The sequence below is a fragment of the Alligator mississippiensis genome, chromosome 15, assembly GCF_030867095.1.
Source record: "Alligator mississippiensis isolate rAllMis1 chromosome 15, rAllMis1, whole genome shotgun sequence".
Classification (NCBI taxonomy): Eukaryota; Metazoa; Chordata; order Crocodylia; family Alligatoridae; genus Alligator; species Alligator mississippiensis.
This window is the reverse complement of record NC_081838.1, coordinates 27,117,901-27,134,071: the sequence shown is the minus strand read 5'-3', so window position 1 is coordinate 27,134,071 and position 16,171 is coordinate 27,117,901. Positions and strand designations below refer to the sequence as shown.

General features: G+C 48.0%; 1 protein-coding gene across 1 annotated transcript; it reads left to right on the top strand.

Moving 5' to 3' along the window:
• Positions 1-9,335: 9,335 nt before the first annotated feature.
• Positions 9,336-11,695, top strand: LOC132245547 (olfactory receptor 5AP2-like). The gene is made up of 2 exons (XM_059718127.1): positions 9,336-9,455; positions 10,571-11,695. The coding sequence occupies exon 2, from the start codon at positions 10,604-10,606 to the stop codon at positions 11,693-11,695; it is 1,092 nt and encodes a 363-aa protein (XP_059574110.1). The 5' UTR covers positions 9,336-9,455; positions 10,571-10,603.
• Positions 11,696-16,171: the final 4,476 nt, after the last annotated feature.

Below are 16,171 nucleotides of genomic sequence, written 5' to 3'. Positions count from 1 at the left end.
ACTGCAAAGTCCAAGAGGTGCCTTGGAGCCCCGCTATGTTAGGACTGGGGTAAGAGAAGACTGTGCACCAGCCCAGCACTTCCCGTCTCAAGGGATGCAACTGGGAAAGGTGGAAAATACAGGAACTCCTGCATGAAGAGCATTAGCACAGGAGCTGTACGATTTCTGTTCCAACTGTATGATAAACAGCTGCCAAAAGCCTCCTACTCACTTGGGAGTTTCACCCACCCATTAAGGCTGCCTTGCTCTACCACCTGGGCTTGCAGGATCCAGGTTTGCAGACATTGGCCGTCCCTAGGCAGGACGGGCTTTTATACATGTGTGTTCAGAATATGAATCATCCAACCCTTGAGTGGGAGCCTCTGAGAAAGGCAAAGAGGCTGCAACGGGAGGTTCATGCACAATGCGTTGTTCCTGCATCCTGAGTCTGGGGGAGGCTGGGGCATAAACCTTTGGTTCCAGCAGTACCAAAGGTCTGATCCCACATCACAATGTTGTCTTCCCTGGCAGTGGGACCAGGGTGAGTGATAGCACTGGATTGGTTCCAGATGGGCGTTGGAGGGCATGTTGCATTTCCATCATCTCGTCTATCTGTGTGTCCCATCCACTAGTTTAGAAGTTGATACTTGGGATACTATAAGCATCCCAAGAGTCAGAAACTGCCATCAGAGAGCCAGGGTGGGCCCCATTGGTTGCAGTTCCCACTGCACTGACAGCTGCTGCCCGCTGTGGACACGGGTTAGAAATCCAGCCTTAAGCAGTGTGAAGTGTCCTCATGGGTAGTGACCTGAAGGGATCCTAGACTGGGTTCAAAGACACAAGTGGACATCCGGGAAGGTAACTCACCTCTGCCTGCCCTGGCTGCTTCCCAGGCATGGCAGCTTCCTTGTTCTGTGCACCCTGAAGAGATCAAGGCTATAAGCACAAGGCACTTTTCACAGACTAAGGTGGGTGCTGACCAAGGACAGTGGTCCTCCACCTCCAGACCTTGAGCTTTTCCCATAGGGAAAACCCTTGAGCTTGCAGACTCTTCCCAGGGCCAAGTGACCTTCTGGGTCTGCCTTGGTCTCCACCAGAGCTTAGCCCAGGTGCCCGGCAGGGCAGGGGAGCCCCAGCCCGGCCTCTTCCAGCACAGGGCAGGGCTGGCACACACACGGTGCTCAGGGGGAAACTGGCTGCTCAGGCAGCAGCTCTCCTGGCAGCAGAACAAGGGCATCTCCCTGCAAAGGGCTCGTTTGCTGGAAGCAGTGCGGCTTCTAGGTGCCAAGAGATATGTTTGGGGAGGAACATCAGCCTAGTCTGAGGGCAGATGCAAGGACACGCTCCAGCCCTTTCAGCTGGGGGTGGGGAAGACAAGAACTTACCAGGGCTGGTGTCTGCCGCTGCCTCGGCTGCTCCTGTCTGAAGGGTGCCGAAGCCCCTGCTCCACCCTGCCAGGCTCCCCTGCAGCGGGCTGGCCCTGCTGGACACTTGCAGACACAAGTTGAACACTGTGTTATGGGTTGGGCCTTGACACATTTCAATCCCCAAGTAGCCAGAGGGAAAGGAGTCCAAAGCGACAGCTGCAAAAAGGAGGCAGACACCAAGCCCCGAGGTCCTCTCCCACCAGAGCTCTGCTACCGAGCAGCTGTTAAAGTTCGGCTCTTATCGTGTCTTACCGGGACGGCACCGGGAGGACGTTGGCCCCAAACCCTCCTCCTTGGAGGGCACGGGTACTGCCATCGTGCAGCCCCAAGTAGCATCTTAAGTGTCTGCAGTGAAAGAAATGGTGACATGATGTCAGTGAGGGAGAAGATGAAACACTTGATTAAAACCAAAGCAATGCCCCAGCCACAGCCCCACTCCCACTGACAGGCACTCCTGGCAATGCCCCTGGGTGTGCCTGGGTGAGCACGGAGGCAGCTCTCACGTAGGACGCGGTCAAAGCTGCTGACTGTTGCTAATCAGCATTGCCATCCAGCCGCTCAATTCTGGTCCTCTCAAACCTCATGGACCTGCTATCGGTTCCTCCCCAGGGCCCCTTCCCGGAAGATGGGCCCGACACTTCCCATGAGTCCCAGCTGTGGGGCTCCTAAGCACCAAGACATGTGGCTGGTGAGTAGTACAACCCTAGTTTGAGGGTTGAGGTCACAGACCCACCGCTGAAGCTCATTCAGATTGTCTACAGTAGAGCTTTTGCCTTGTAGCATGGTGGAGGATGTGGTGGCTTTTGCCCTGTAGCATGGTGGCGGCTGTGGGGAAGCTGATGCACAGGCCATATACTGAGAACTTGTGGGGTTTAGGATGATCCCAGGAACCCTAACATGCACCCTGGAGGTAAGATAATGGTGTTTGCTGGATCAATGAACAGGTACACCCAAGAAGTATCTCCCCAGAGAAGAGCCGAACTCTGCAATAAACCAGGTTTGAAACAGGGGTGTGTGAAGGGCAGTGCTGTGTCTCAATAGCTTCCATTAACACCTCATGACCTATACCAGGCTTTGAAGTGCCAGAACCGTCAAGTCCTGTCCTGCTCACTATAGTCTTTAATCTAGCCCCACAAGGTTTTGGAATAGAGCTTCATTAACAGCCATGCTATCTTTATACTGCTGAGCATTGCAGTCTCCTACACCACACCCTCCTTCCCTTATTGTAATTTTGTGCTATGTTTCCTCGGTGACCTGCCCATTCTTCCATTAAATGCACACTTTTCTTTTGCATTTCAGGTATCCCAGAAGCTTTTTGTGCACCCACATTGGTCTCTCACCATTTTAGTTGAGCTTCCATTTTCTTAAAATAATTTGTTGTTGGGCTTCCAATCCTGTGTCTTTTAGAAGTTCCCAGTCTACCTGTGCACCTTTATCCTTCAGTCTGTATTCTCATGGCATCATGCTTATTAATTTATTGTGTTGGATGAAATCTGCCTTTTTTGAAATCTAGCATCCTAATTTTGCTGAACGCATCTCCGGATATGGAATTGTATCATATCACGATTGCTACCTCCAAAGTTCCCCATCATCTTCACATCCTCTACCACTTCTTCTCTGTTGGTTATGACAGTATCCAAGATCCATGATGGGTGATCCCATAGTTGTATTTTCCAACTTGTGGAAACTGAAAGTTGTCCTTCATGCATTAGGGACCAGCTCAACCTTTTTGTTTGGCTCTATTGTTCTTCCAGCAGGTGCCCAGAAAATGGAAAGCTCCATCAATATCATCCCATTGCTTTTGGATGGATTTATCATCTGCTTGAAGCATGCCTTATATGCATCTTCTTCCTGATTTGGTGGCTTATAATACACCCCCAGCAGTATATCAGTGCTGCATCTATCATCTTTCATCTCACCCAAATGCATTCTACTCACCTGTCTTCCTCCTGAAACAAGTATATCTGTTTTTGGCATATACTTAGGCAGTCAAGGCAGCCAATCCTCTAAGGCCATAGGCAACAGAATCCATACTCACCAGCCTTTTAAACCTAGGCCCAGCCTACAGTAATATAACAAGGCAAAAACTGAGGTACTTAGTCTTGACTTCTGTGTGCTTCCTTGGTTTCCCTTATTGTGGGTACATCTACACATGTGCTTTAATGCACAGTTGCCTATTTTACTGGGCATTAAAATGTTGTGTAAAAAAGCATACAAGTATGCTAATGCCCAGTAAAATAGCATAGTGGGCATGTCTACATGTGTGCCTGATTGGGGGTGAGGGGTGGGGGGCAGGATTTGATCATTGTGCAGGAAGGTGAAGGGCAATGCAAGCCACGGAGGCTCTGCTTGTCAGTGAATACCATTCAGGTGTTCAGGGCAGGCCTTTCTTAGTGGTTTTTCCAGAAACCTTCCCATGCACTGGTCTAATATCCCCACATTCCTCCTTCCTGTTTTCAGCTCCATTTGATATGCTGCTGCTGCCACTACCGCTGAAGAAAAAAAGCAGACCAAGTATGAAGCCTGACAACTCCTGGACATGCCATCACTTCCGGTGTGATGTGGTTGAGGCACGTCAGTGCTAATTTGCAATGCTGCTACAATTTCCTTCCATAAAAACCACACATGGGGGATGCATGGTAACAGCCAATAAATATCCTGGGTAGGTCCTGATCTGTTACTTGCCTGGTTGCGTGGTGGGGGTAGAAATGGGGGGTTGGAGGTTCTAGGTCTGTGTGTGTGCCTGCCTGCTGCCTCTGCTTCCTGCCCCACTGGCCATGGGGTGTCCTCCTTGCTTGCAAGTAAATAAATAAAGTAAGATAAAATGATAAATAAGTAAAATAATGATAAGTAAAAAAAAAAGACATTAAATAATAAATAAGTAAAAATGATAAATACATTGGTTGACTCCTGCTTTTCTTTCACATATAATGGTGTCCATTTGTTGCACGGTGGGGGGGTGGTTTGGTGGGTGTCTGACTGCCGGTTGCCTCTGTTCTCTGCTCCATGAGCTAGGGGGTGCCCTCCCTGCTTTTCTTTGCTCTCTGCCCCATGGCCACAAAAGTGATCAGCTTCCGATTGCTTTTGAAAACAATCAGGAGTGGTTGGCTCACTCCTGATTGTGTCTGTAGAAAAGTACAAGCTAATCTATGTGTGTGTGGGTGGGGAGGGGAGGGGGTTACTTTTAAAGTTATTTAAAAAACATTGCAAGGTCCATAACATAAAAAGAGAACAATCTATCATTTTGGGCTTCCACCCAAGCTGGAGGTCACCCCAGAATCCAGCCTGTTTCTAGCTGTTAACCTGAAGGTTCTTGAGTTTTCCTTGTACAGCTTTCATTTAAAAGGCACAGTGTCTTTGCCATTGCTACTTTACAAGAGTGGTGAGTTATGAATTTTCCCAGGTACCTGGCTTTCAAATTGAACAAAATAGTGTTTTATAACCAGCCATTGCAAGAGTGGTGGGGTATGTATGCCTGCCTCCCTGCCTGCTTCTGCTGCCGCCGCTGTCTTCATTTGCTTTTTGCCCCAATGGCCTTGGGGTCTCCTCTCTGCTCTGTTTTCTCCAGATGTAACTGTGTTACTTGGTTCCATGTGTTTACTAAGATGAAGAGAGCTTACTGCTTCTTGCAAAGTGTTTACCTTGAAAATTCTGTAAAGGTGCTTATTTCTGTAAGTTAGGGTGGATAAATCATGAAAGGTTAATTACGTAAAAGATGATTATCTGTTTCCTTTTCTTTTGTGTCTGCTATCCTCACTTGCAATTTGTTTGAAACTTCAGGGAAGGTCATTTAACCAGTACTGGAAACCAGGGAATCCCCAAGTGGCAACAGCATGGCACATGGGAGGAGCAGGGGAAGATTAAAAGTCCTTGGGGCCCTGGGATGCCCTCCTATGGCCTGGGGCTTCTTGCCCAGTGCCCTGCCCACCAGTTGTGGCCTTCATCCCCAGCCAGTGCTGCTGGAGCAGCAGCTGGAGTGAGATATGCTTTTCCCAGGCCCAGGGCCAGCTGTCCCATGCATTAATCCACCTCTGGGGAGAGGTCTGACTATGGGTTGGGAGTGATGGGCAGTGTCAGGACCAGGGGTACCATTGTGAGTTAGGTCCAGCAGGATGGGGTGAGACTGCAATCATTACTGGCATGGTTGTGCAAGGGAACCCGGTGACTATGGCCACCAGCTGCTATCTCATGTGCTGCCACGTTCATACTCCAGGCAGACGTCTTGACAAAAAGAAAAATAGTCGAGCCATACCATATAATCACAACAGAAAGGTGGGAAGAACAAGTGGAAAAGGCTTTCTGTTGTCCTTTGGCCGATGGGATTCTCAGTATTGTGGAAGAAATCAAACTTCGCGTTGTGGTTGTATCAGAATTGGCAGAGCCATCTAGGTTTATTTAAAGCTATACAAGTGATCACAAGGAGGGTTCTCAAAGGAACTCTGACCTCTACAAATTTATAAGCGTATTTATACTTTAGACAGCGAGAAAAGATGCAGGGTTCAGACAAAGCAACCTGGGGAGAAACAGAAAGATGTTGATCATTCGTTTGTCACACATAAGCAGTTTACTTTTTCAGCAAACTCGTTGTGTTTTGGGAACAGCTATCAGTGTTGTGGGGTTTTTTTGGTTCCTGGAAAGGAGGAGGTTAACATCTGCACACAGACAAAACAAGGCATGAAGGTTTTTCCTTATCTTAGAACATTTTAAAACACATAGCATCAGCATCTTCTTCTCTTCTCTTTCTCTCTCTTTGCCTCTCCTCTTATTCAAGTAAGAGGCCTGGTTAAACTTATTTCCACAGTATGGTAGAGATGATATAGATGTATGAGAGTAGAGTAATCACACATGAGCCAAGGATGACAGTCACTGTGATGATAAAAGCTGCTGTCTCAACTATATGTGTGTCTGTGCAAGAAAGGATTATCCAGGAATCTATATTGCACCAGAAATTGTTAATGATATTAGTACCACAGAAGGACAACTTTCCAATTAGAAATGCTATTATTGAGATAACCAGGAAAGATGGAGATCTGCAAAGAGAAGGATCCAGGGAAGCCCAAGACAGTGAATTCTATCACAGTGGTTTCATTTTGTTTTCCCATTTGGTCCTTTTACCTGATGAAACCAATAAAGTAAAAAGGGAAAGATTGCCAGAAATGATAAGCCATTGTTTCCAGGTCAGCTAAGGGGTCGTTTCTGGCAGATACCCGTCCAGAAAAATTGCATCACTCGAAAACTAGAACAAATCTATATATGTGCAGGCTGGCAAAGAATGAAGGAGAGGGTCTTTTCCAATTCTTAGTATTCTATACTTTGTCTGATGCAGCTGAATTGTTGGGACATTCATCCTGGAAGCCTGAGGACCTAGGTTTTAGGCCCCGTCACGTAGAGAATATTGGATTTTGGTCTCTCTGACTTCCAAGTATAGTACTCTAAGCACAAATCTAGCATTCCCACAAACCTTTTCTGGCCCACCTTTGAAAGTAAGTCACAAACATAATAATTAAAAAAAAAAAAGAAAAAGGGTAGAGGGGGTAATTTCTGCCTCCCTAGGAAGAAAAAAAAAGGCTATGTAAAAAGCCTAAGCTTTTCTCCCTCTTAGTCAGCAGTCACTTTACAAAGCTATTCACTCTCGGACTTAATTTAGTGTGCTCTGACCATCCAACATCTTCAATATACCTGGTGTCTGTGGCTGCCCAGTGGACCGGCTTCAGAAGGAGTGCCAGCGAGATGGAAAAATGCCTTACCTGTGCTGTGCTGATTGGAGCTCAGCTCTAGGAAATCAATTGAAATCCAAATTGAAGACTCTGCTAGGTGAGGGAGGTGCAGAAACCTGGTCCTTAGTCTACCCTGTGAGTGTCTGCATATTTGATTGTCCACAAGTGCAGAACTATCTGTCCAGGAAGATAATTCCTCTGGTCATGTAAATTCTGATGAAATAAATGGCTATATTTAGAAAGCAAACATAACGCTTTCTAAATATAGAAACAAGATATATATCTAAATCTATAAACAAGAATGCAGATTTGCGTCCTTTTATGCAAGCAGCAGGGGACAAAATACTTGAGACCAGTAAGTTGTTGAGGCACAGAATTACAGAACAGCCCCTTATAAGCTGCTGTTATAAGCTAGTTCCCAGAAAAGCAGCTCATGAGACTGAATTCATCAATATAGCAATAGTTACATTCATTAGACCTTGTGTCGTTCCACTGTTTTCACATTATGATCTCATGACACTATTACAAAACCCATTACATTTAGCATGTATAATTGATTGAAGCATGGGACATAGTTTGCCAACACTGTCTTTGCTCTTTTGAATTCCTAGGGACAATAGAAATAACAATTTTTTAATTTTTTCCCCTCTACAATTCCTCACTTGTAAGTCTGACTAGCTATTGAGAGTAAATAAGAGGAGGGAGAGGGAAATGATTTACATCCTCACTGTTAGACCCCGACTCCATGAGCCGCCCAATGACTAGGGAGACGACGATCCAATTGCTCAGGGATCCAGTTACTCAGGGAGCAAACACCAGCACACATTGCTCGACAACAGCTTTATTGAGAATGGAGACAGCTTCAGGCCAGGTCCAACAACCCGGGAATCTACACTAAACGTTAGTTTTTTTCCATATTTATGCACTTTGGTTTATACTTGTGGTGTCTCTAGTGGGCGCTGTGAGTACCTTACTGCCCCCCTTGATCAGGGTGCCCCCCAACTCACCTGCCACTACTTGTTGTTACCGGATGAAAGGAGGGGTTCAGTGGTGTTCCTCTTCCCGACTGACCCAGCAATCAGTTGAGGGAACACTTTCATCTGAACCCTCATGTAATGAGGATTCAGCTTGTCATGGGATCCGGCCCTTTTAAAGTACTCTGAAGCCATGCTCTTCTGTAAGAGAATAGCTGTCAGTTACGGGAAAAAAATGGTCACTTGTGTCAGCACCCAGAGTTGGTGCAGGGCCTGATCTGATGCAGAGAACTGGTAATGGCTGATAAAGCTGAGTAAGGTGAACCAGATATCAAGTGTGGTGAACTGGAAGACACCACTCTATTGCAATTAAACTTGAAAAATACATCAAACATGAAAATACATCTGATTAAATAGACTCCTGCATCCCCAGGTGGTTTGAGCATCCAAAGCCATCAGAGGGAGTTCTCTGTGCACTGTTTACCATTCAAGATATTCTGAAAGCATCTATCAAGATGGCATGAAAATGCTGTATAAATACCCAATGCTGACTATGATCTTGGTCCTGATTACCCTTCACTTAAGTTCATTTTAAATTGCCCTGGCGGTGTTAAGATAAAGGAAGGTGGGACCAAATTTTAGTTTAGAGTAAAGGGGTGTTTATGAATAAGAAACAGTCCCTTATATCTTGATTTCAGCTCTCATATCTATGTGTTGGTATTTTCACTTCCCATCTCTTGCACTCATCAAATAATATTAAAAATTATGTGCAACCTGGTCCAGAGGAGATTCCAGTTTCATGGAAAAGACGAGATGTTGGTTCTACTTCACTTTCCCAATCTGTAAAATGGGGCTGATACCTATCTGTCTTTGAAGACAGACCATAAAAACTAAGGGTTAAACTTCATAAGTATTCTATACAATTATTAACACGATGCATGTTTTTTCTCACTTATTTTGGCTCTTGCTACAATATCAGGTTGTACCTTATGGAAAGAGACATTTATTTTGAGTTTTGAACAAGAATCTGCGATGTTTATGCTCTTAAACAAATGCCACAAAGTTAATTCCCTTGTGAATTCAATAGCTAAAAGTGATCATTATCTGCAATCCCAAGGAAAGTTTCATCATCAATGACTGGTGGTGAGAAGCTGCTTTCTTATAAACCTGAGCGAATGCCGAACGGGGGCAGTGGCGCTGGGCATGGACACACAGCAACATCCAACAGGCAAGACAGCAAGATCATTCCAGCTCGTGAGTAGCATGTAGAGAGACTCTGTGACACTGCGAGGAGCAGAGCGATGGGGTCCACGACACTGATCCCCACACCCCACCACTACAGATGGAGAGGATTATAGGTAAGTGTTATGTTATGGCTGCTTGGTCTAACCACAGGGAGGCTGGCGGGACTGAGTGAGAGCTACCACCTTGTATCCTTGGATCCTGCCTGCAGTCCTACCCAACCAACTCCTACATGTCAGGTGACCAGCACGGTATAGCCGGGGACAGAACAGATGTGCCTTTTTTCTGGTTGCTTGTCCTTTTCCTCATGCAAGCAACCTCTTTCTCTTATACATCTTCATTCCAGAGATATCCCATCCTCTCCCCTTTCTTTCTGAAACTCATCTTCAAACTTTGGCAAATGCAAGGGCTGGGATTTCTAGGTCCATCCTGTGCCCCCCTTGCATGCTCCTAGCTGCGCTCAGGAGAGGGATCCAATCCTTACAGCAGAAGCACACACAGCAGTGATGAGTTAGCAGCCCTGCATTTGTCCCTGATGCATGCCGTGTTTGGATAGCTATTGATCCAGCTTGCTTTTCATTCTCCCCTTCACACATTTCATCACAGCTCCTGCGTCTGAGGCACAAGACAGCATAGTTGGCAGTTCTGAGTAGGAGCTGCTGTGTTGCAGCTCTACCTGTTACGCTCCCCTCCACGTTTAACTTTCTCCTCTCTCTCCCACTGCAAAATCCACCCAACCAACCTTCTAGCCCCCTCGCATGCCCTGAATCAGCTGCCTTTTTTGCTTCAAGCACACCTACACCCTCAGCACTCCCAATGACTGCACTCAGAAGAGCAGTCTCACACCTGGGGCAAGTGCAGGGAGAACTGGCTAGACAAATCCTTGTCTCGGATGATATAGTCAGGGAAGGTCCTGTTTTGAGCAGAGGGTTGTACTGATGACCTTTTGAGGTTGCTTCCAACCATAATGTTCTATGATTCTGTGACCCTAATCCCATGAAAGCTGCATGCAATGCCATGGACAAAAGAGCACTAAATAACTGTGGAGCTGGTACCTGGGGCAGGTAGGTAGGAAATTGGAATTTCACAGCCCGGAGCAAAGCCTGAGCAAAGACAACATAAACTGTTCCCTGAGGCTGAACAATCATAGTATTGATGCAATGTACATCTCCCTGGTGAAACTGTATAGCAAACTTTCAAAGATAATTACTTTATTTTTTTCATTTTCTAGGAATAACCCACTAGAATAGTGACCTGATGAAAAATGGTTGCGTTCAAAAGCTTGTCTAACTTAATCCAGTCCATGAAAAAGTCCAGTAAAAGATATCACCCACAAAAATCCTTGCTTCTCACTAGAAGAGTGAAAGGAAAAACCCAGCTACACCTCATGGAGGAAGTAGGAGGAGACAATCACACATCTATCACAGAATTCCTCCTTCTAGGATTTGGGACCATTCCACAGCTACAGATTTTTCTCTTCCTGCTGTTTCTAGTGATCTATATGTTGACCGTGACCGGGAACATCCTCATCATTGTGCTTGTTGTTGCTGATCCACAGCTTCATACCCCCATGTACTTCTTCCTGGGAAACTTGTCGTACTTGGAGACTTGCTACACCTCCACCGTGCTGCCCAGGATGCTGGCCAGTCTCCTGACAGGGGACAGAACCATTTCTGTTAGGGGCTGCGTTACACAACTTAATTTTTTTGGATGTCTGGCAACTACAGAGTGTTGTCTCCTAGCTGCAATGTCTTATGATAGGTATTTAGCAATTTGTAAACCACTGCTCTATGCAATGTTAATGAATGGCAGAGTCTGTCTACTGCTAGCAACTGGATCTTGGCTAGGAGGATTGCTGGTTTCTACATTATTAATAAGTTTTACGTCACAATTAACTTTCTGTGGACACAATGAGATTGACCACTTCTTTTGTGACTTCACTCCAGTGATACAGCTCTCCTGCAGTGATACGAGGCTGGTCATTCTTATTGGTTTTATAACCTCCTTCTTCTCTGCCCTTTCCCCATTTCTCTTAACTCTTGCGTCTTACATTTGTATCATAGATGCCATTCTGAGAATCCCTCCTGGGAGGGGAAGACAAAAGGCATTTGCTACCTGCTCCTCCCACCTCATTGTAGTAACAATTTTTTATGGGACCATATTGATTGTATATTTGTTACCAAAAAACAACATGCTGAGATACTTGAACAAAGCATTTTCTGTTTTCTACACAATCTTTACACCCCTGATCAATCCCCTTATCTACAGTCTGAGGAACAGAGAAGTGAAAGAGGGCCTGAGAAAAGTTGTCAGCAAATTTAGGATCCTGGGAATTCAAACTACCAAGCTGATATGAGGATAAGTGAAAGAAACAGAAATTGAGTAGTTTGGGTTTCAAGAGTCTTCTGCACAAGTGATGTATCGTTATGTTTGTAAAAGGTGAACCTGGTTGAAAAGCAGTATATTCTTCTAAAAAGTTAAAACTTTACCTCCCCCCCACCCCCCTTTTAGGTTGAATGTTCTGAACACAAACACACATACACATACACACACACTTTCAGGTTCTTCTGTACTAATGCTAATAATATGTATTATTTCTCATGGGTTTTGTAAAACTAATAATAGTTCTTGCAGAGTAAAAGTGACTAGGTTTATATGAACCTTGATGTGCGGTGCTTGATAATCCTTAACTGAAGACACTGAAGACTCTCTGGAAAGTATATTATCATCTATTACCTATATCCGGTTGTACTGCACTTGGCTTGGTATTTTCCAGACAAATGGGAACAAATAGTTTCTGCTCCTGATGTCAGCCATCAAGTCTGAACCTTTGTCTCTACCAGCAGCTCTGTCAGAAGCTTCATCTCCAGCAACAATTCCTACAGAGAGGGCATGTCTACACATTGCCCTATGGTGATGTTGTTACTGTCCTGAGCTTTAGTACTTCCTTTTGGAAGTACTTTCCAGCAAGGTGCAGTAACAGTCCATACTGCACTATATGCACGGTGCATGGTTATTTTTAGCAGATACTTCAACATAGCAGTGCACTATAATGGGGGAAGGGGGGCGCACTGCTATTATAAAGTAGCTGCTCATCATGTGTAGACACCTATGAACACTACACTGCTGTATCATGCAGGTATCAAATTTATACCTGATAAGTTGCACTGCAGTAATGCATGTGTACAGGCGTTACTGCACAGTAGTGTGGCAGCTTCCAAGCTGGGTCTGCTCAGCCACTGAGGCCAGCTGGAGACCAGCCCCAGGGTTTCTGCCTGGCCCCCTCTCCTGGAGTGGAACTGGGCTGCTCTTTGGAAGCTCCTAGCTGCAGGGTATAAAAGTGTGAAACCACTTTGTGCCTTCGGGCACACACCACAAGGAGCTGGCAGGAGCTACTCTCTGTCCAGGAGTCAAGCAGGCCCTGTGTGCCCCCCTGGACAGCCTGCAGGCCATATTTGCCTGGGCTGTCCCCGTCCTGAGCTGCTGCCTGGCCATAGGTGAGCACTGCAAAGGGGCTGTAGTTTGCTGCACCCCTTGCCCAGGCCTATGATCTTATGTGGGCTGCTGGCCTTTCTGGCTGTGCTACAGGGAGCAGCACCTGCTCCCCACTGCTGCTCAACCCCACATCTCTCTCTTTCCAGGACCACGGTGAAGCACCTCAGCCACAAGGCTATGACTCACTGGCCAATCCCTTTTTGGGGTGCTGCTGTCAGCCCTCAAAGGCCAGCATCACAGGGCCAGTGGCATGGGGGCCCAGTAAGCCAACATGGGGCATGACATCATCCTCCTCCCCTCTGTCCAGCCCTAGCCCCATCCACGTGTGCCCACCCATCTGGAGCCCCAGGGGCCCAAACTGGATCCAGGAGGATGTGTGCACCCTTAGGTCACTGTGGGCTGAGGAAGACATCCTGAGGCAGTTTGTCCAGGGCGGGCACTTGAATGCCCACACTTATGAGGCCCTGGTGGCTGAGATGCATGCACGGGGCCACTCCCAGTTGTTATGCAATTAGTATAAATACCAGCTTGATGTTAGAAAAATAACATGGAAATTGAGTTTGGCCTATTGCTTTTAAGCTTATGTATTTTCCTGAGTTTTGCATTGCCCTAAGAAACTCCGTTTTGTATTGCTCTGTAGTTTGACATAAGTACTTGACCTTTTCCTCTTTTGTATGCTGTATGGGTGAGAGTGTGTTTCTGGAAAAGGAAAATATCATCTGGCGACTGGCTGAAGAATACAGACAGATAAAAGAGCAAACAAGAAGAATCTGCCCCAGAACAGCGAGAGAACACCGGCAATCCACCTTCAAGAAAGAACAGTGATAACCTAGCAAAAGCCCAGAGGACTGGGTGAACTGACAAGGCTATAAAAGATGGGGCGAGACATATCAGTTTTGGGTCTTGTTCTGCATGTCATCCTGGAGCATCAGTTCATCAGACGAGATGGACCGGCAGGAGTTGGCTCCCACTCGGCTCAACTTGGCTGGCCACGAAGTTGATCCGAGCACTGATAAAACTGGTAACGTATATCAGCGCAGAACAGAATTCGGGGTATGAATGTGGTGTGTGTGTGCGTGTATTAGGTGCTTAATTAATAAACGTGGCACTTTGCCTTATCCCCCTCATAAGGTCTTGTTCGTGATTTAATCAATTGGCAATTTATGTAACAAAGCTGATGCGGCACTGCCACATTAAGGTCAAGGACCTGCAGGTCCAGTGGGTGGCTGTAACTGGTCACAATCGTTGGTCTGATGGGTCCTCAAAGACCACTTCATGCAGGAGCTGAACCCCATTCGGGTGCCCAAGGAGCCTGCACCCATGCCCCACCCTGTCACCTCCAGTGACACATCATTGGAGGAGGGGACCTCAGGCCTTCAGTGCCCTGCCTTGAACTCTGCCCCAGCTGCTGCCATCACTGGTAGTCCATGGCTGCCTTGGCCTTAGCCCTACCCTGCAGCTGCCTATGAGGAGTGGCTAACCATACCACTTCCAGCTGCCAGCAGCACCAGCTCCTCACCGGGGAGGCAGGGGCCATGGCCAGGTGTTAGTACCCAGCCCACATGAGGCCACAGACACTAGGTGGAGCTGGATTCCTCCTGGCATGGGGAGCCCCGTGCTGAGCTGCCAGTGTCACTGGCCCCAGGCCCATGGTAACCCATACTGGGGGGTGGCTTCTACCAGCCTCATTCCCCATCCCCACTTGCCCCTGGCCCCAGCTCCAGCCCTGGCCTCCACTCCTTGCCTGGCCCTCCGACACTGTCCCGGCTCCAGGTTCCCCTCCACAACATGCAGAGAGTTGAGACACACATCAGACCTTTATTGAGCAGCCTCTGTCCTTGTGACTGGGCAGGCATGGCTTCAACATTCACTGAGAAAGTCATTGATTTCAGTAGCGATCTCTTCCTCGGCAGCTGGGGGCAGAAATATTTAGAGCTGCCACAGGCAGCAGGGGACATTCCAGGGCAGGCCAGACTTATGCCCCATGCTATCATAGCTCAGGGTCTCTCACTTCAGGAGCGCAGGCTGTGCATGGGGCACCATCTGGGCAGCAGGGCGTAGTGGCCCGAACAGCCCTCCACCTGGACAAACAGCCCATCACACTGTTCACTGCATGTACAGCAGAAGCACACTTGGGGCACAGTGGTGGTGTAATGAGAGAGGCCCTCAGTGGTGGGGAGGGGTCACCTGGTGAGAGAGGCCCCCAGTGGGGAGGGTGGGGATGTGGCTAGCCCCTCACCCCAAATGTCTGGGAGCCCCACGTGCCTGGAGCCTGTGTGCCTGCAGGGGTGGGAGTGGGGTCAGTGGAGGCTGAAGCCATGGCAACAGGTGCTGCAAGCAGCCTGGCATGGCCCACCCTGGGAAGTGGGCAGGGGAGGCAGGAAGCCTGTGGCCAGCCTCCAAGGAGCAAGCCAGGACAGGAAGCTCAGGAAACAGCCACCTGGGCCCAGACTTGCCCAGCCGGCTTACCATGACCCATGGGCACTTGCATGCAACTGGCCTCCAATCTGAGGCCAGGCAGTGCAGGGCCCCAGGAGCACAACATCGTCTCTCTCAAATATTGCAAACTCTCACAAAAACCTTCAGTCTCTTGTCTCTGCAGGGCCAACATCTGGATGCAAGAGAGAGGCCAAAGTGGCCTGCACAATTGCCACCACAACCTCACTGTCATCTGCCACTGGAACCACCTGGAGGTGCCGGCTGCACCAGCAGCACAGCCTGAATTATGCCCACCTGCTCCAGTGGCTGGTGGTCACAGTAGAGGGCTGGGTGGTGGATCAGCAGGCATGGTGGGCAGAGGACCTTTCCCAGGAGGCCATCTGGGAGGAGGTGCAACTGTGGGCCTGCCAGGTGCACTGGGCTGAGCCACAGCCCTGGAGCAGCAGCATGTGGAGCTGCCCGAGCAGCAGCTGGTGGCCCAGGGTCTCCCAACAGAGCCTATACCCAAGCCCCTCCACACCTGGCCAGGGTACTGGTTGCCTGCCAGCAGGCTCTGCACCCTGGGTGACCCCACCCCTCAGCTCCACGCAGCTGGACTCAGAGACAGGGTCAGACATGTGAAACATTTTTTAAATTTGAGGAACAGAGTTTTTATTGTTTGTGGGTGGGGATGGTGGTGGAGGGACTCTGTGTGGAGGGGGAGGGGAGAGCAGTCCTTGTTTCTTGAGGGAGAAGGGATGGGTGGTGGGGTTGCTATATTAGTAAAGTTTGTACTGTTTGACTTGTGTGTCCTGGAGTGGCGCTATGGGTGAGCAGGGGGTTGGGGGTGTGTGGGTGGTGGGGCATGCGGGCTGGAGAGGGGAGTGCAGGAGGAGGGGGTTGGCCAGAGCCTTCCAGA

Coding starts and splice junctions, on each gene's coding strand:
- LOC132245547 (XM_059718127.1), top strand. CDS start 10,604: ATGGTTGCGTTCAAAAGCTTGTCTAACTTAATCCAGTCCATGAAAAAG.